This window comes from Limulus polyphemus, unplaced genomic scaffold (assembly GCF_000517525.1).
Source record: "Limulus polyphemus unplaced genomic scaffold, Limulus_polyphemus-2.1.2 Scaffold837, whole genome shotgun sequence".
Taxonomy (NCBI): domain Eukaryota; kingdom Metazoa; phylum Arthropoda; class Merostomata; order Xiphosura; family Limulidae; genus Limulus; species Limulus polyphemus.
The window spans coordinates 286356-306275 of record NW_013666447.1 but is presented as its reverse complement, the minus strand read 5'-3'; the positions used below and the strand labels follow the sequence as shown (position 1 = coordinate 306275).

Genomic DNA, 19920 nt, shown 5'->3' with positions numbered 1-19920 from the left:
TGCTTTGCCTGAGTAATAACAATAGCTATAATGAGTAGTTTACGTTAAATTTGATAATTCTCTAAATCTCGGAGGATTGGTAAATAAATTAGAGAAGAGGGGATATCTAGAAAGCAAATGTCACAATTCTCATACTAGGAGAAATTGAGATTTTTTTTAATATTGCCTTATAAAACTAAGAACTTAAAACTTGTATAATATTAAAATGTGGATTATTAGTTTCATATTGATGTGAAGTTGATTTGTATACCATGATTATAAAGTAGTTTAATTAAATTTTAAATATAACTTGGTAAAAACCTTGTGACATCAGCAGAAATTGATGCCTGTATGGAAAGAGTTATTTGGTTTAAAAAATGGCTCTTGAAGCAAAGAGAGCAAAACACAACACTAGTAGAGAAGAAATGGCAGGATTATCCATTTATCACCTTATTAAGTTGGACAACAGTCCTGATATGGTATCCTATAATCCTGAATTATCCATGTCAGCAACCACTTTCATTATACATATCTAGGGGGGAGATTAAACCCCAGCTGATACTAACTTTTAGAGATCTTCGTATCACCCTTCCACTTTTGTGTGACCCATTTTCTAGTGGAGCAATGACTTGAAAGCCTGACCTGGAAGTGTTAGTTACAAAATAGTCATTGTGATATAAACTCTAGACTGAGGTGAGGATTAATGTGAACTTACAACTATTTACATCCCATTCACATGTATACTAACTAACTGCAGGACATCTGCACAAATAATTTGAAAAATTTACCTAAATATATCTAAATAAAGATATTCTTTTATAAGTTATGGAAGAATGAAACATAGCAATTTTTACATTAGTAAAAAGGTATGTAACTTAAAATATTGTGAATTATTTGCGAGATGAACCTGGTTGTGTTCAGCTAAGTAAATTTAAACCTGACAGTATTTAAAAAACAAACAGAAAATTTAAAGTAGGTTTCATATTTTTGGTGTAATGTGTGTGTGTGTGTTGTTAGGTGATGACTGCAAATGGAAAATTTCTTGTTAAAAATATTGTTAAGTATCTTAAGTACAATGTTAGTTTTATACTGTTGACTGTATTCAAATATAAGACAAACTAATGCAGAATATGGTATTTGGAGAAAGCACTGTATTCTTATTTTTTGCAGGTTCCTATCCCACAAGCAAAAAGATTGACAGTACTAAAAAGTGAAGTTGAAAGATCACCAGTACATGAAAAAGAAGAGGATCAGCCTGGTGATAAATCTTTATTTAAACCTTCACCAAAAAAACTTAAAGAGGATGAGTTAAAAAACTTAGAGCTATTCACGTTTGGACATAGTTCTAAAGAACTTAATGGCAAGTCAATGATAAAACAGTTTTCTGTAGCTAAGAAAACAGGAGTTAAGTTAACATCTGTGAAGTCCATTTCTCTTGCTTTATCAGGACATAGTGGCTTAAAATGTAGTCCAAAACGTAACATCGATATTGCGTGGCTAGAACGCTGTAGCTCTACTAATCCAGTGTCTCCTCAACCTTTGTGTGAAGATGAAATTAATGAAAACACTGCAGAGTATTCAACAGTTAACTGTTTGGAAAAACCTAAAATTTTGGAGAGCTCAGTGCATTTAGAAGAAAATCATAAAAAACCAAAAGAACTGGATGTCAGCTTTACTGCACAAGTTTCTTCATTTTTCTCTCCTGAGACTAAATCTGATTTAGAAAATAATGTCTGTGCTACAAAGCAGTTTTCCACACATGTTGCTGAGGAGAACAAGTTTCATATTAAAGATAACAATAGTATTACCAATCAACTTAATTCAACATGTGAGGACAACAGTGTTAGTTTTGAAAATAATGCTCGTGTTTTTAAGCAACTTTCTTCTACATCTGTCACTGAGGATACTAGAGAAGGTGTGAATGAAAACATAGAAATGGAAGATAAACTAATTTCGCATAAAGGTATAAGACAATTGGATGCAGAGGAATCTGAAAGTCAGCATAAAAATGAAAAACCTTTTCAAACAAACAAGAGGAAATGTACTAGTGACTTTGAGGAAAATATCACGAAGAAAATAAGGAACAGCAGTTTAAACAGTGATGCTTTATTAAGGAACATTCAGGAATACAGTAAAGAACCAGAGGCAGAAACGTTAACGAAGCTTGTTAGTGAACGAAAAGTTGACATAGAAAAATTATCAATGAAAAAATCTTCTAATTTTGGAAGGTTAGTAAACCTTTTTGGTATGTATATTTCATTATGCTTTTAAATATTATTTAAAAATTAAACAAAGAGACTGTGAAGAACAGCCTTTTGAATAAATATTTTACTATGTCCCAGTAAAAATTTAAAAGGCCAGTTAATTCTGGGAATTTGTCAAGCAACAAATTTCAGTGTTAATATATGAAAGAATGTTCACTGTTGCCTTAAGACTTAGGTTTAGAACATGCTACAAAGAGCTATATTAGCAAGCTCTAGTGCAAATACTGGTGTTGTATAAAAACCTTCTTAACTGAAAGCTTAATGCACAAAAAGCTTATAAGTGGAGCAAATATATCATTACCTATATTGTTTATTAGATGAGAGTGACATTATACTCCAATTTCTATTCAAAAGCAAATTTTGTATTAAAAAAATTACCAAACAATTATCAAACACTAGATTGCATGTCAGTAAACATATTAAAATAGGTTAATTCTTTTAAGTTTTGAAATTAATGGTACAGTACTAACTATAATCATAAAAACACTGCATCCCACTTGGTTAGCACCCAGCGAAATTAACTGTTAAATTTAATATACATGTGGCTGTTACCACCCAAATTATTAAGGTATGTTCAAAAGTCTTAATAATGGCACACCTGAATGCCAGTAGATATCAACTAATATTTAAATGGACACACTTAGGGTCATGTTAAAAGATTTTGGTCAATATTTAGCTAAAATAATATACTCCCTTCTACAAAGTACTGTACTGACGTGGACTCGTATTAAGGAAGTTTGGTAGTAAGATATAAGTAAGGGAATATAAAGACTGAAAAGAATGAGAAAAGAGTAAACTGTTAAACGTTAGAGGAAATAGTAAATCTCTAGGTGAACTTTAAAGTAAACAATATAAGACTGTAATTAACAGAAAGTAGATATATTTAGTTAATTATGTATCCTTGAACCAACTAGTAACATGAGAGGGGATCTGATTGAGATGTTTAAGATTATGAAAAAGATCTCAGGTTCTGGTTGATAAGTTTCTTAAGCCGTTCAAACAGTGCAGTTGCTAGTGTTAGGGCAAATGGGATTTTAGGTACATTTGTTCAAACTTCACTCCTTCAAATCTATCATTTTACATCATTCATAAAGGACAAGATTTTTTTTTCTATCTTAACTAAACTATAATGGATTTAAATGTTATCAGACAAGTGATTTAAATATCCTCTAAGTTAACCTTTTATATGTACTGAATGTGTATTATTGATTAAAACTAAGATTTCAATGATAATAAATCCTATATTGGAATGCAGAATGATGAAGTTTTGTTTTTAAAGATTATTTAGTTATTTATATATGCTTGGACCAACTAGTGTCGCAAAGGCATTAAATTCACACCCAGAAATAACACAATAACATAAAACAAGGAACACTAAGACTGGGAAATGATGGTCAAAGTTAAAGGTAGAGGCTCTGTAAAATAGTTACACCTGGAGATATAAGCATTTATCACAATACTTTATGCATCAAATGCACAAATATACTATTTGTTAATTTCAATCTTACATTATTTCTATTTAAGCTCACCTGTAAATTTATTATTCACTCATTATGTACACCCATAAATAATGATGCATGAGGGGGAAAAAAGGTTGTTGCTCATAGAGAGAACTATGGAAGATACAACTTCTTGAGTCCACCGGTAGGACAGCAGTAACTCTACGGGTTTAGAATGCTAAAATCAAGGGTTCAATTCCCCTCGGTAGACACAGCAGATATCATGGTGTGGCTTTACCATAAAAAACACACACTCACACACAACTTTTTGGACCAATAAGGAGATGATGATGTGATGGTAACCAATGAGATGGTCTGGCAGGTATGGAAAATGATCCAGATTTTTCTCTACTCACTTAATTCTGGAGGTGGGGAGGATAATTATTGAACTTTGGAGACTAGATTTTGGTGACAGACTTCTTATTCTATTAACCCTTAGTATTCCTGTTCTGTCTTTGATATTTCCTTTTTTATTTCTTGGTGCAGGTCTATTTCTGTGTAAAAGTCTAATTTGTTCACTCAACAGCTAGATTTCATTCACTTTCTTTCTGTTTCCTCTTTCTATTGCACTCCAGACAACAAATACTGGATGAAACCTGGTTTTAGGCTGGAGTTGACTAACTGATTACGATCTGACGTGACCTAGCCACTCTTTACCATCTGGTACATCCTGTTACTATTTGGACTGGTGTCTTTTCTGTCCGATTTTGTGACACATCTTTACAATAGTACAGATGGGGTGTGGTCTCCCACAAGTGTGACCCTATACATTAGGGTGTCTCACTACATGAGTTCACTTTGGGCACCTTCCAGACAATGCTCATCTAGGTAACTTTTGTATTGGTCCTTCCACCTTTTCAATGTGAAATTCTACCTATTACGTGAGAAGTGGTATTGTATCAGAATTTAACATTTTCCTACACTGAAAATGTATTTCCAATAGATATTTATATCTGTTCACTCTTCACACCCATCCTCTCAACTTCTGGTGTGTGTGTGGTTTTTTTGCTTAATATTGAGGCAGTGATTGTGCTCTACAGTACAGAGGGAGTCAGCTATGCTAGGAGGGTACTGCACTTCTATTGGTGAAGGGTTGTCACATGCTACAATGCAGCTATGCCACGTGTAAACACAAGATGTTAGGTAGGAGTCTCAAGACTCGTGGTGAATGAAAACTGTGCATATAGAGGGCAGAATAAATTGAGGAAAGCTATTATGTGAAAGGAGGTAAGTATCTATCAGAAATACATTTTCAGTGAAGGAAAACGTTAACTTTAAATTATTAACTACAAGTTATTTTACATGCTAAATACATAACTATACTGCCCTAAAGAATAACTTGTATTTGTTAGCATAAATAATAGACTTTTATAGAACACATTCTCTTCTTTCTCTATTTTTCAACAATAATAGCCAGCAAAAACTTCTTTCATTATTCAACTCTACACTATTACCCATTCATACCCATGCCTCACAAGATACCTAGTTAATTAGGTCAAGAATGGTGCTACATCATGGCACTGAAAAGTATGGCCTACTCTGCTGTATAATTACAGTGTAGGTGTATTAAAGGTTTTGCAAAACTTTTTGTAGTATTTACAAAATCTCAATAATTAATATATTTTATGTTACATTAAATCTTACTCATTTTGAAAAATACTTTTCTCCTGCAGAAAATCTATCTCACATACACCAATTTCCAAAGACAATTTTGTAAAAATCAATCTGAAAAAGAAAAGGTTTTCCAGAGGCCATCGTCATCTCAACAGTCAACATTACAAGAGGATGAAATGGAAAAACCTGCAGCAGTGCAAAGATGATGGTGATGAAGATAAACCTGCCAAAAAACAGAAAAAAACATCTGCTTGTTTCAAATGTGGCCAGATTGGTCATTGGGCTCGTTACTGTACTGGGGTGAAAGGTTAGTGCAATATTTTAAAAATATATTTTTTGGGTGAGTCTCTTTCGGTTATACAATAGGAATGCAAAGCATATTTTTTTTCTGCAAGTAAAATGTGAATGTTGTATGCAAGAAGTGCACTCAACAGTTTCCGATGTTGTATATTATATAAAAATTATTTTCATAATTCTTAATTTGCAAAAATTTTTTGAGCTTTGTCAGTAATAATGAGTGCTACTCACTAAAAACAGTGCATCTGAACCTGATGAAATAAATAATGACTTTCACTCATGAAGTACATGCTTATATGTTTCTATGTGTGAAGTTTATGCATTTTTAAACTTTGAGTATGAATAAATGAATCCATAACTCATGTTGTAATATCAGTTTTGGGCTACCAAAGGCTTACCTATTCAAAGGCGATCTTTATTCAGTGATTAACATGTTTTCTTTATTACAAAACAATTTTTCCTGCTTAGCCAACCTAATATTTCTGAAGTTTCTACCCCTCATGATTGATTTAACTTTGTAAGCCTGTTTGATAATACTTCACTTGTAGTTGTATTTTATATCAAAATATTCTTTGATTTATTGGTGAAACATCTGATAGTGAACCCTGGTGTTAGCAATCAGGGCAAGTGTATTTGTACGTTATGCTTTAATGTTTCAGCATTTGAATGGCATCCTTGAGTCTGAGAAAGTGTTATAATCTTATTGTAGGCTTCAAAAACATACATAATGCTAGTTTACCTTTACAGGCTTACTTATCATTCAAACATCAATTATATTCTTAATGCTTTCTTAAGAGTTTTGAAGTTACTCATACCTCAAGAAAGTACTACTTGCTTTGTCATTATAGGTGTGTGTATTGATTTCATAAAGTGACTGCACTGAAGGAAAATAGTAAATCTCTGATGCAGCTTAATAGTAAAGGTGCAAGGTCTTGGGTCTTGCAACACTGCTCTGGTTGCATGACGATTATGTTTGCCCATATTTTTGATTTGGATAATGATGTAGTGCTTTCTAGTACTGTCTCCATATTGCATTCATCTTCTATAGGAGCTACTATCTATCAGATCCTGTAAAATTCCTGACATAATTGCACAAAGTTGCATGGTTTAAATAGAAATTGATTTGGAATATCTGTGACACACACCTCATGGAAAGAACAAGGCACATTTCCATTGATTCAAAACTGTCATCACACAAAATTACAAAATCCACACCTCATTGATCTTTAGCCTTTCTATCAAACCCGGGTGATTGAGTGTTGTAGTATCACAACAATACTTATTCATTATCAAGGCCACAGCAACTTGTTATTAACACATGTAACAAAGAGTCTAACTCCAAAACTATGTATTTCAACAGTACAAACAACATCATGGGTGCACTTTGGTGGCCTTGTTATCAGTCATGACTGCCCATCTTAGCAGATCAGTCACCATCAAACCACTGACTGTGGGGTTACTTGAAAAACAAGGTGTATTATGATAACCAACATGAATGTCTTCTATGAATTTTTGCCCTGCCTACAACCTGCAGTTGGCAGCAGTAGGCAAATATTATAAGAGTGGAGTCATCTATCCAAAAACATGTTAAGAAATGTGATGATGTCTTGAATTATAATCTCAAATTTCATGGCAATCTGTCAAACTGTTCTGAAGTTATACCACTTTCATTTAGTACAGACTTTATGGACTTCTTGCAAACAAAATTCAAAATTCTTATCATTTCGTTTTGGAAAGCTGTAAAAAAAGGTACTTCTATTTTACATCAAACACACATATCTCTTGACTAGCTAGTTTGAGTTTAGCTGATGTCTTTTTCTCATTCCCATGTTCTTCAATTCCAGATAATATTGGATTATCTTCATAATGAATTTCTTCCCCTCCAAATATAAATTTTATGGTAATTGATAAAGAGGACAAAATTTCATCCATTCCAGTGGTTGAATCTTTTTCTCATACTGAAGACAAAAACGTTTAGTTATTGAAATATTTGCTTTAAAATCAAGAAATTGGCTTTTATAAACAGTACTAATAATGTTTTTAGTTACAGAGTTATATATAGTTTTATTCATATATCTGATTTTTTGTGGAAATTTTAAACTACTTCATAGTGTTCAACATAGCATGAAGCTTTTTTACATTATTGCTTCTATATGAGTTACACCATTTCTTTCTCTGGTGTAAACAATTATCCACTAGGAATACACCAAATAATAGTGCTGCTTGTTCAAGAGATTAATGGACTCTGACTGTTGTAAAGAATAGGAACAATGTAAATTAGTGAATCCCTACATACGTATATCATAAAACTTTGACAAATATGGAATGCATTGATTTTGCTAGAAAATGTTTTTCCTTTAATTACCATGCAGATATTTATAATTTAAACTATGTTCATTTATAATGCTTTATACTGATACACCTAAATTCATAACTAGTCGATACATTACTGCCTTCCGAAAACAACGATGAAGTTGAAGATCAACCTCTGCCTACTTTAGAAGAAGCAGCACAGATGTGTCAAGGAATTAAGGATTCATTAACTAGAGGTGTCACTAGAGTTTATCCTGGAGGTATGTATAATTATTTTATTATTTTCAAAAGATAAGTTATGCATTAAGAGATCTGTATATTAGTAGTATAAAATATATAGCTGTATGTTGAAGAATATAGTGATTAGAGATTATAATTTTATAGTTCTTACTTCTGTTGAACATATAAAATTTTAAAACAAGGATTGAAGCTCAGGTTTTCAGTAGAGTATTTGGGTGAAATTTATCTAACTTCCATTTAGACAGATGATGAGTACAACTATAATGATGCCTCATCCCTCAATCTCTTGCTTTCTACCTGTACTTTATTATTTTTATTTTGTGTTGTTATTGAAATACATTTATTTAACCCTCTTTAAGTTAGAAGAATTAAATCTTTAAAGACTTTAATCAAGTACAAAGAGGTCACATGGTTGGTCAAATTGACCGAGCTCATGTTGAGAGAGTTAATTAATATTTTATTTGTTTTACAATGTCAGTTTTATTTTATTTTTCTATTTTTAATCCCTCAAAAAACTGTTAGAATTTGAGGTTTGGCACAAGTTACCACTTGGTAATGACACATTTTCAAATCTTTTTCTAACCAAGTCCCCCTTTTTTTAAATAAGCTGTGCTTGGTAAAATTAATCCTGAACTTGTTACATACTGGCTATTAATTTGATTTTTTGTTGTTATTAGTGTACCAATTTCTGGGTTAGTTTTTATTGTTACTATTAATAAATATATTTTATAAGTTTCTGCATGTAAGTACAAGGAATTATTTGTCTTTTTTTGTAACCTTAAATTTAATGTACTCTGGGTTACTTATTTTTTTATTAATATTTTTAATATTAATTTCTTTAAATGGTCATTTTGGTCATTTTGACCGACCTCATAACCACCAAAACAAAAATTAAAATAAATCTAAATTATCCTTTTGTTCTTTCAAGAATGACTTCACATTATAACATGAAACTACATTTGTTTATCCTAAATAGATTTAAACTTTTAACAGTATACATCTGTTTATACTTAAACAGTATTCTTTTATTGCCCTATGAACCATGTCTAAGTTTATCTTCCCACCATAAATTTGTAAACCAGTTGACAAACATGGAGCTTATGTTACCCTATCGAATTACACAATGCATGGCTACTAGCGAGCATACCTTGTGAACATTTTTTATTATTATTATTTATTTTACCTAATTTAACTATGTTTAACCTAAAAAAGTTTCTAATTTTTACATTTTAGTTACTTTTATAATAATAAATGCACATGAAAAACAAGAGAAAAAATACATATCTGGGTCTTCTTTTTTTCTTTTTTGTTGTCAACTGTCGATGACACTTAACCCTACTTTTTATATTAATGGTACTACTGCACTAAACCAGGTGGTTAGGGCGCTCGACTCGTAATCTTAGGGTCGCAGGTTCGAATCCCCGTCACACCAAACATGCCAACCTTTGCCTGGTCCCAAGTCCAGGATGAGAAAGGAGGAGGGTTGGGCGCGGGGCTAGCAACTCCACCCCGTAAAAACCAACCTGCTACAAGTAACTGCAACAACAACTTCCGTTGGCGAGGTGTTGTTGTGGCCCTATGCTCCACTGGGAGTTTACAGGAAGTTTTTTGGCTTTCTAACTATGCGACAAGAGCCATTGAAAATTCAGCTAACCTCGTCCATACATTTCTCATGGGAATAAAGTTTGGACCAGAAGGGAAGTAGACAATTCTCTGTACTGAAAACATAATGTAATATGTCATTTGATAGATTAAAATCTTTGCTTTCTATTGGTTATAAATATCATAGTATTAAACGTCCAAGAAAACGATTGGCAATTACTGAAAAGAGGATGTGGTGAATGGAATCTGATTTTTTTTATTTGGCTTTGTAACCAAATAAGACTGAAGGCTGTAAAAATTATGCTTTGTCTGAATGATGACACATTATAATGAGTAATTAATGTTAAGTTTCATAAATTTTTGGAGGAGTGGTAAATAAATAAGAGAAGATGGGATACCTAGAGAGAAAATGTCAGAATTCTCACACTAGGGGAATTGAGGATTTTTTTTTTAATATTGTCTTGTAAAATTAAAAACTTGTATAATGTTAAACTTTGAATTATTAGCTACGTTTTTATCAAAGTTTATTTATATACCATGATAAGAAAGTAGTTTAATTAAATTTTGAATGTAACTCACTAAAACCTCCTGAGATGTGCACTGAAAGAGTTAATGGTATGATGGAGAAAGGCTTATTCACTAGGTGAAGATCAGAAGTATCATGTTAACATTGTGATTTTGATCAGATCAGAGTCCTGGTGCAGAATTTTCCACAATCCTCTCTTGTTAGATTTTAAGAGAAATAAACTCCTTGCTTATATTAACCTGTGCAAACCTCTGCATTGTCCCTCTACTTAAATATGATCTTCACACCAAGAAATAGATGCATGCACATGCTCTCTGTAATGACTGCTGTAGTTTTAATGTACATAAGGTGAGGTTGCGAAGACAGGTTTTTCAGTCCTTGTTATTATTAGTAGCTTATACAGTCACCTGAGTACAATAACTAATTATTTACTAATTTGTTTTATTTATTATATACTAATTATTAATTGTTTTATGTCCTAAAGAAAATAAATTATTAATTAATTAATTAATTAATAGATATAGGCAATTCTTATTGACTAATAACAATGACAGTGATTATTATCCAGTCACCACAAATCTTATCATAAGAACTTAATGACCTTGCAATTTGTAAGGAATGTAAGAATTCAGAAAGAGTTAACTATATATATTAGGTAATATACATATCTCACTCTCCTCCATAAATGTAAACAGCATATAATGTATTGTTACGTCTCCGTGTGTTAATTGATTTTCCGTAACTTCGTTCCGACGAAACTCAAGCGACACAAGTCTTTACTTAATAAAACTGGTTTATTCTTTCCGAATATAACTCTGCGATACACTTAATCTCAATACTCGCGCTAAAACAACACTATAACGAACGAACGTTAACTTCAACAATACCCTGTGACTGCAGTTCAATTACTCACTATCTACTCACACATTACATTCCCCTCTTTTATATACCAGCGTACCCTATTTCTAGTAAGAACTTGAACATTCGCCAAAGTACATGATAGTTCTAGGAACGTTGCGTCACAGTGTCATGTGACTCACTGACGCAACAGTATGTAATTCCCAAAAAAGATAAAAGTCAAATTATCTATCAAGTCTTCATAATGTAAGACTAAATGAAATATAAAAAACTTAATAAAACAATACTTTAATACAGGATTAAATATCACTCTATAGGTCTTTAAAACATAAGACAGAGAATAAAGTTAACTCTATCAGAAGATAAATAATACAACAAACAACAAAGACTCTTGAGAGATGCACATCATACCAACACATGCACACACTTTCATACTTTGGAAGTTCATATAAAGAAACCACATTCACTCATTTGTTCTTTTAGATTTGTTGGGTAAATAGTTTGAAAATAGATTGAACAGTGTACTTAGTTTTTACATGATAATTAATGAAGAAAATGACATCAATATAATCCTTTTAACATTGGATATCTTGGACACTTGATAAAGAAGACAATTACCAAGAATAAGTAAGAAGAAAAAATATAGATATAAAACCATATTCCTCTATGTCAAGTGTCTCTCTGAAAACATACAAATGATATACAGTAGTCCCCCTTTTTGAGAGACACACCCCCCACCCCACCCCCCGGTCAGCAACTACCCCTCATTTCAGGCTACTATACCAGAGAACAGATGTCTACTGCATTATTTTCTCCCCCTGGTGAGTGCCCACCAACAAGCTAAAATGAGAAAACTAATGACTGTTCTATCATGACTTCAAACAGCTACCTACTTACTGAATTTATGCTATTAAATGTGCATGTGCAGCACATTTTTCGATTTTGGCTAGCTTTAGGTCACTCTGGACAGTCAAGAAGGGGTCATAGGGAACTTCATTAAGTTTGTAGACTTACATTCAAAATTTTATTGAACTACTATTTTATGAATATATGTCGGTAGCTTTGGTATAAAATTGAGGGATTTTGCTATTCCTTGCCAAAATCCTGAGTCGCTCGAGTGCATCAGTAAAATTGAAAAGTCTGTGTGTGATTCCAAAAGATTGAAACAAACTACACTCGCTAGCTTTGTGAAGGAATAAAGGTTATGATGTTATTGTGTTCAGGAGAACAGCATCAAGTAGACATATGTACACCATGACAACTGGGTACATTATGTGATTTAGTTTATTGTACTGTATATAGCTATACATGTGAATTGATAATAAGGTGTAACACTGTAATAAATATAACTTTATAAATAAACTGGGGCAACATCTTCTGCAATTCTCTGTTCATTCTTGAAACTCCTCCTCCCCCTGAGGAAAGACCACCATTGGCACGAACCATTGGATGGTCTTTCAAGAGGGTGACTATTGTACAAACAATATAAAGTCAGAACAGTTTGCAGAAGCTGCAACACAATATGATCACAGTTAATGCACACTAAATCAGTGAAGAACAAAAACACTATTTAAAACATGGATTAAAACAAATTGGAGAAACAAAATGTCAAAATTCAAGAGTAAAACAGACATATAAGACTAATCTATCTGTGATGGCTTAACTTTTTAGAGAAGAAGAATACACAAACACATTAAAGTAGAATAATGTTAAACTAATAGGAAACAAACCACACACAAGGAAAACAAAGATAAAAGAAGCCTACTAGATCCGACTAACTGATAATACATTCAGTCAACCTAGCACAGAAATCAGCAGCACCTGGATACCCTTTATGAAACCACTTGTATAGTTATATAATGGCTGGAGACGGCTTGAATGGGTAATGAAGAAAAACTTTAATATAAGTTTAACATAACAGCAAATGTATGATGTTTCGACAAGGTTTTGTCATGTATAGTTGATTCAACTTCCAATGGAATTAAAGCCCAGATACATGGGTACATTTGCCTTAAAAAACAAAATCCAGAATTGAATCCTTTCTCTTGCTACCAGATACAGTCCTTCTTAGGACTTTCCTGATTACATTAGTAGTTTATCAATTAATTACTGATTACTGTTATAATAATTGAAAAGTAAAAATTGTAAATAATTAGTAATTTAACTTAGGTGATCATATAGGTTACTAACCATGGCAACAACTTTGGCCTGAGGTGGTGACTAGAGCATGGTATGGCTGACTGCATGCTGTTCATAAGAACATTAGCTAAAAACAGAAAACTTGTATAATAGGTTTGGAAAATACTACTTGAATACACCCTTACAAAGATATATTCATATTCTTGTTATGAAAGGGTAAAGTACTGTCAATTTGAAATTCCTATAATGGTTATTTGTGAAATGTCTTGACTTGTTAGTTGTACCGTACTTGTAATGAATAACTTTTTTCTTTATTGAAGAACAAGATATCACAAAACAAAACTCAGTCATTGAAGATGAAGAACTCTCGTTTGCCTTGGGGGTCCCTCCTGATCCAGTCAGACCTGCCGTTGAACCTCTTTTCAGTCCTATCCTTACTGGTATGGTCTCTCTTTTTGTAAAGGATGTTTTCTAAATATTAATATTGTCAAATAAAACCTGTAAAGTATGCTTATATTGGACTTGATTTAATGTTGTATACAACCGTAATTGATGAGGCATGATTCTTTTTTGAGGTGTGATAAAGCATCACAATAAAACTGATAATTAAATATATAATTAACCCAAAAGAAGTTCTTATAAGAAAAAGTGTAGGATATTACATCAATCATACTTTATATATTGGAAATTGCTTAGTATTCAGAGGTTATTAGTTTACTGAGCTAGAATCTAGTAAAAATTATGTCTTTAAGTCATTTATGAGACTTTGATTTAATGTTAAGAGTATAGTGTTCAAAAACAATATCCTCTTTAATATTGTCATATTTCCTTGAAATAAATTGTCCCAGGTTTGGCAATTATAAGTGAATGGTAGAAATAGTGTTTAAAATTATTTTTTAGATGCTGTAACTTTGCTGACTTGATGAGATCTAGAACTAATAAGCCCTGTCAGCTATGGCCTATAAAACATAATGTTCTTGAATTGTTGTTTTTATGTACATTGCTAATATTATAAAAATGTATTTTCCAAATTAAATCTTAAAAAACTATCAGTTTTATTGTAATATTTCATCATTTTATATTTATAAAACCATTGTTCTTTAACAAGAGATAATTTTGGTAATTTTTAAAAGTTGATGCACTTCTCAGGTGAAACTTTGTGGATAACATGAAACATTTTGTTTTTAGTTTTATTTTGGAATACTATTAGTATATTAATAAGATAACACAGTATTGTATGTAATGGTTAAAAAGTTAGCGAAAAAACCAGTCAATGAAACAAACTATCAGGAGACTTGAAATCAAAGAAACTAGTACATTTCCAATAAGGTATTGTATATTCTCTCACAAAACAGCTATTTTCGTTCAGTGCCGCCCTCTATATGCAAATTTTTACACAGAGCAGAAGCCATGAAACTCCCACCTACCCCACGATCAATGTGGTTCGCTGTGTCTTCTCATGTAAATCATCATGCAACAACCCTCCACCAATAGAAGTGCGACACAACCTCCTGACGCATGTGACTCCATCTATACAATTCTACTTAACCATTCATTTTCATTAGGCATTGGTCTTGTGCAGACGTTTCATTTATTGCAAAATTTTTATCTCTTTTCGAAGTAGTGTTTTCAAGGTTTTACTCTTTATTTTTTTCAACTGTTTCTTCACTGTAGTTTATGGTCAAGAAAATTTACCTTTTTTTTGCTTTTTCTCACAGTTGATTTTGAACTTGGAATTTTGTGTCACAACTTTAGCTACAGTTAGCACTGCTTTAATGATTGTCATGACACAGGCTTCAGGTGGGGATCCTGGCTGGGATTTTTTGGCCATCATTTGCAGAGAGTTTGAATTTTATGTGTCTCATCACTCTTTTCCCAACATTGTCCAGGATCATCCTGTCTCTGTAATGCCTGTTCATGTATAGGACGATTTTGACAGCATTTGATCAATGCCTATACCTCTCCTGTGGAATTTAATAAGCCTACCTCAGCCTTTATAGATATGTTTTTCAGATTTGTTACATTTTTCTGTATCCTTAGTTTTGTATGATCCTGTCCCTGCAAAGTTACATGCTGCCCCATCATCCAATTATCTTGTCTTCTCTCCTTCTCTTGAATTTAGAGTATATGCTGTGTATTTAATTTCTCAATTTAGGGCTGGTGCCAGCATACCTTTTCATCCATCACAGGCTTCTGATCATTATGCATTGGCTTACTTTCAGGCCTGTGATCCCTTTCTTGGCTATCAGCAGTTGGAGTCATTTTTGTCTTTGTGATGGGCAAATCTTGTGAATCCTGAATGTTTATCCTATGCCCAATTTTCCTGCATTCATCTTCACCTTACATCTCTCCTATACACATATCTTTGTGCAGTGTGGATGATCCTTTTTCCCCCATAAGTCTGTTTTTGGAGAGGATCCTCTATCTTTGGTATCATGTATGGAATCTGTGAGGCAACACTCAATCTTTTCTTCCTTGGTTGCAAGTTTGTCACAGCTCCCATACCTTACTCTATACTTGTTTCCCATCTTTCACCCTCCTAGCTTTTGCCTGTTCCTTACTCCAAGGGCCCATCATTTGTCTCACATTCATACTCTTCATTTCGAGCAGTTCCAGTGATTATCCAGTAGCATTTGGCCCAGTGGAGAAATTCTCTCCTGACCTGTGGGTGATCAGGGTTTTGTTAGACATAATTTTTCTTCATTTCCTCTCCCCTCCTTCATTGTCTGTGGTTCCAATATCTTTCCCACTACCTTGGGATCCCACTGCCAGTCAGCGTCTATCTAAGGCTGTTCAGACTCTTCTCTCGCAGTGTGCTATTAAGCCTATCAGCCAGTAGCCTTCCCCAGGCTTTTTGTCATCCCCAAGAAGACCAGAGACTGTTGTGCTTCAATCTGTCCCGCCTCTATCAATTTCTGGATCTTCCCTGCTTTACTGTGGTTTGTTTTTTCTTCAAGTCTGTGGGTGACCAAGGTGGATGTCTCAGACACTTACCTCCATATTCCTTTTTCTCATCAGTCCTGATGCTATCTGTGATTTGTTTACATCAGAGATATATTTCAGGTTTGCACTTTACCTTTTGGGCTTGCTTCAGCTTTGTATGTGTTTTGTAGAGTGGTTAAAGCCTTTGCCCAACTTATGCATGCTTGAGACTGCTCTTCCACCACATGGAAGACTGGCTTCTGTTAGCTCCTTCCAAACTGGTGTCTTTTCAATACACATGTCTGCTATTGAGAGAAGCAGCTCATGTTGGTTGGATTCTCAAGATGGAGAAGTCTTTCCTGATTCCTGCCCACTTCCTTGTCCACTTGGTTGTGTTCTTCAACACTTCCCTCAGTCAGGCTGAACCTTCTCCACTTCATCTGCATTTGATGGAGCTGTTATTTCTTTAGGCCCTTTCTTTTCCCTCTCTTTCTGCAATCACTTTTGGAGATTTGAACTTCCATAGAAGCCATTATCTCCTTGGATTGTGCATGTATGTGTTCTCTTGAGTGGCTGTTCCTACTCAGTGGAGTTGGATCCTAGAGGAAAATGTTGCTTGGCAAGGATTGTATGGGACATCCCACCAAAGTTGTCTTCGGGTGGAGGCTAATTCCACCAATCTTGATGTATACCCATGGCCAGTAATGCACACTGTTGAGATAGGTGTTCCACATGATCGCTAGTAGGTTTCCTCCTAGTATTTTGCTTCATCCACATGCCTGTTCCAGACTGTATTAACCCATGGACTTTCATGGGTAAAGCAGAAGGAAATTGCTGCACATCCCTGCCATTCCTTTGGTTGAATAAATCAGGGGATGTCTTCTTTTCAAAATATGGTTTTCCAGTGTTGGCATTTTTCTGGACTCTCCACCTTGTTTCTCCCCCCAATTTCTTCTAGTTAAGAGTGCTTGCCACTTTTCAGTTCCTAGCCACTGAGGTGGTGCCTCCTGAATATGCTTACTTCCATTTAGTAAAGAGTAAGGCAGTAGTGTTCTGCCAGTGTAGAAAAACACAACGCCAATTCCGTTATTCGGTTCAAAGAGCTGGACAAAGCCCCTACGGTGGTGGGTGTTGCTGGCTGGCTGCCTTATCTCTGGTACAAAATTAGGGATGGCCATACTTGAACCATAGGAGTTTCTAACATGGCAGCTCAGCTCACATAAACATAAGGTGTTATCAGGTTGATTCCTCATCCTACCTTGAATATGAGTTTTTGCTTCATACATTTCACCTTTGTGTGGTGGGTCCTGGAGGTTGATGTTGCTCAGATCTAGTTAAATTTACCACAGCTATGTGATTGCTCTAGGTGTCAGCCAGTCATCCATGCAGTCCTGATGTTGCATGTGGTCCCTCTGGTGCTCCACCTCAAGGAGGTTTACTATCTGAGGCAGATGTTGCATGAAGTGAAACCAGTCCATTAGAATTTGAAGTGAACCACCACTATTGTTTGGATGTTGGGTTCCTGGATGACTAGTGTTGGTAATGGATTTGCACACCTGTGCCCAGTTTAATAGACCAATATGGAAATGTTCTCCTTAAGATGGTGTGGACCCTACTTCTACCATGGGTCAGATTATGTATACTTAATGCTGTCTGGTGTTGGACTGGAATTGATCTGCTGAGTATAGTCTGTTGCAGCCTAGTTACTCTACACTAAGAGACACATCCCTTTTAGTTTTCCCCACCTTCCAATCTCTGGCTGAGGAACTCTACTTTCATTCTTATCCTGGACTGATTCTGGTGATTTCCATTGGATGTGGGTTTGTAATCACCCAGTTTTTTCTCTCATTTGTTGGATATGCTTCTCCCAATTTCCACCAGTTTATGTGACATCTACCATACTGGGTGAAAAGTATACCTGGTACAGAAATGGTGCAGTCTCTTGCTGGGGATTCACACCTCCATGGGTGTTCTATAAACACTCTCGAAGGATGCTTATCTATATCCCCTGCACCAGTTCTTCCACATTTTCGGTATTCTAGATATTTTGTGAGAAGAGGTAAGGTATCATATCAGAAGTTACTTTCCAACACTGAAAATATATTTCCAATAGGTACTTACCTTTAGTGCTTAAAACTGGTACTTAATCTCTGCCTAATCTTGAAGTGAGGGTTAACTCTTTCAGCACAGGCTCAGTCCCTGGGACCGACCTCGTAACCATTTTGGGCTTGTAGTTTTTTGCTATAGTTTTAAATTAGGAAGCTAATGTTAACGAAATTTGGCAGATTATCAGTAAATATTACAATGCTTTCATACACAAAATATCAATTTTGTTTATTAAGTCTTAAGGTTTATAAAGATTTTCTCATGTCGATTTTTCTTTTCGCATGTTGCCTATCTGTCGTGCAAAGGAATATTAATTTTAAGATTAAAAATACTTTTATGCATCAGAAAATTTTTAAATTTCACATGCGAGGTCTTTATAATGTTGAGATAGTTATCAAACCTTTCTTAAGGAAAAACTTTATATTCTATCTGTTATTTTCAGTAATTAATCTCTGTACAGGTTCAGTAGATTTTATTGATCTTGCAACCACCATAAAAAACTAGGATATATAAATTGTGCCTCTTTTATTCTAGAATGAACACAAATTATAACAAGAAAACATAAATGTTTGTACAAAATAGCTTAAATCTCATAACATTATACATTTATATATATTTATTATATTGACCTTGAAGTTACAATGATGCGGCTCACTTGCACTCATGTTACCATATCCAATAATATAAAACTGACCTTTAGTCTTTACATAGTGACCTGTCTTTGCTGTGTTTTAGTGGACTAGTATTTTGTAAAATACAGTCACATTTCAAGTATAATACATTACATATGTATATAGATTATTTCTATTTTGAAATAAGTTCTTAAACTTATTTAACTTAAAACATAGAATGGTAACTAAAGAAGTAAAGCAAGCAATTATCTTTTCTAGTTACGACCTCTGTACTCGTTTGCTGCTTGACGTAGGTTGCTAAGCCTTTAAAAAATGTACACATGGAGGACAGGAAACAAAATATTTTTTTTAGGTCTTATACATACATTTGAATAACTAAAAAAATCATAAATTACTACATTAATACCACAGAATTCCACTATAATTTATCAAGTTTAGTAACTAAGATGTATTTTAGTCTAAAAAAATATGAAATTTTGAGCAGACTAAAGATACACCCTACCTCGTTGAAATATTGGTTCAAAAGAAAGAAATGGCGCAAAGTCCATTAATATGGCTAAGGAAGTTACTAGAGGGACAATCTGAGCTTCTGATTGGTTATTCATGTCATATATAGAAGTATGTATAAGGGAGCATTTCCAAAAATGGAAAGAGGTGGGTGGGGTGCCACTGTCTTTGATTCAGTACACGAGGGATATCTTAGCAAATTGAAAAGATAAGATCTTCTTATTTTATATTCTAGCTTGTCAATATTGGTAATTTGAGTTTCTAATTTGTACAAAACTATAGACTTGGTATTTTGACTTCACAGACAACTAATTTGAACCAGTGCTGCATTCAACATACCACTTCAGACACACAAATAATGATGTTTATCTGTGTTTTTTTAATATTTGCTTTTAAATTAAGAAATTGAGTAATATATAGTA

General features: G+C 33.8%; 1 protein-coding gene across 1 annotated transcript in view; it reads left to right on the top strand.

Annotated features, from left to right (window-relative positions):
• LOC106460792 (ATP-dependent DNA helicase Q4-like) overlaps positions 1 to 19920 on the top strand; it is a 69235-nt gene that overhangs the window by 12150 nt on the left and 37165 nt on the right. Inside the window, exons 5-8 of the mRNA XM_022387583.1 lie at positions 1150 to 2207; positions 5416 to 5663; positions 8092 to 8226; positions 13652 to 13771. Of these exons, the coding sequence (XP_022243291.1) occupies positions 1150 to 2207; positions 5416 to 5663; positions 8092 to 8226; positions 13652 to 13771 (1561 nt within the window). The remainder of the gene's footprint in view (positions 1 to 1149; positions 2208 to 5415; positions 5664 to 8091; positions 8227 to 13651; positions 13772 to 19920) is intronic.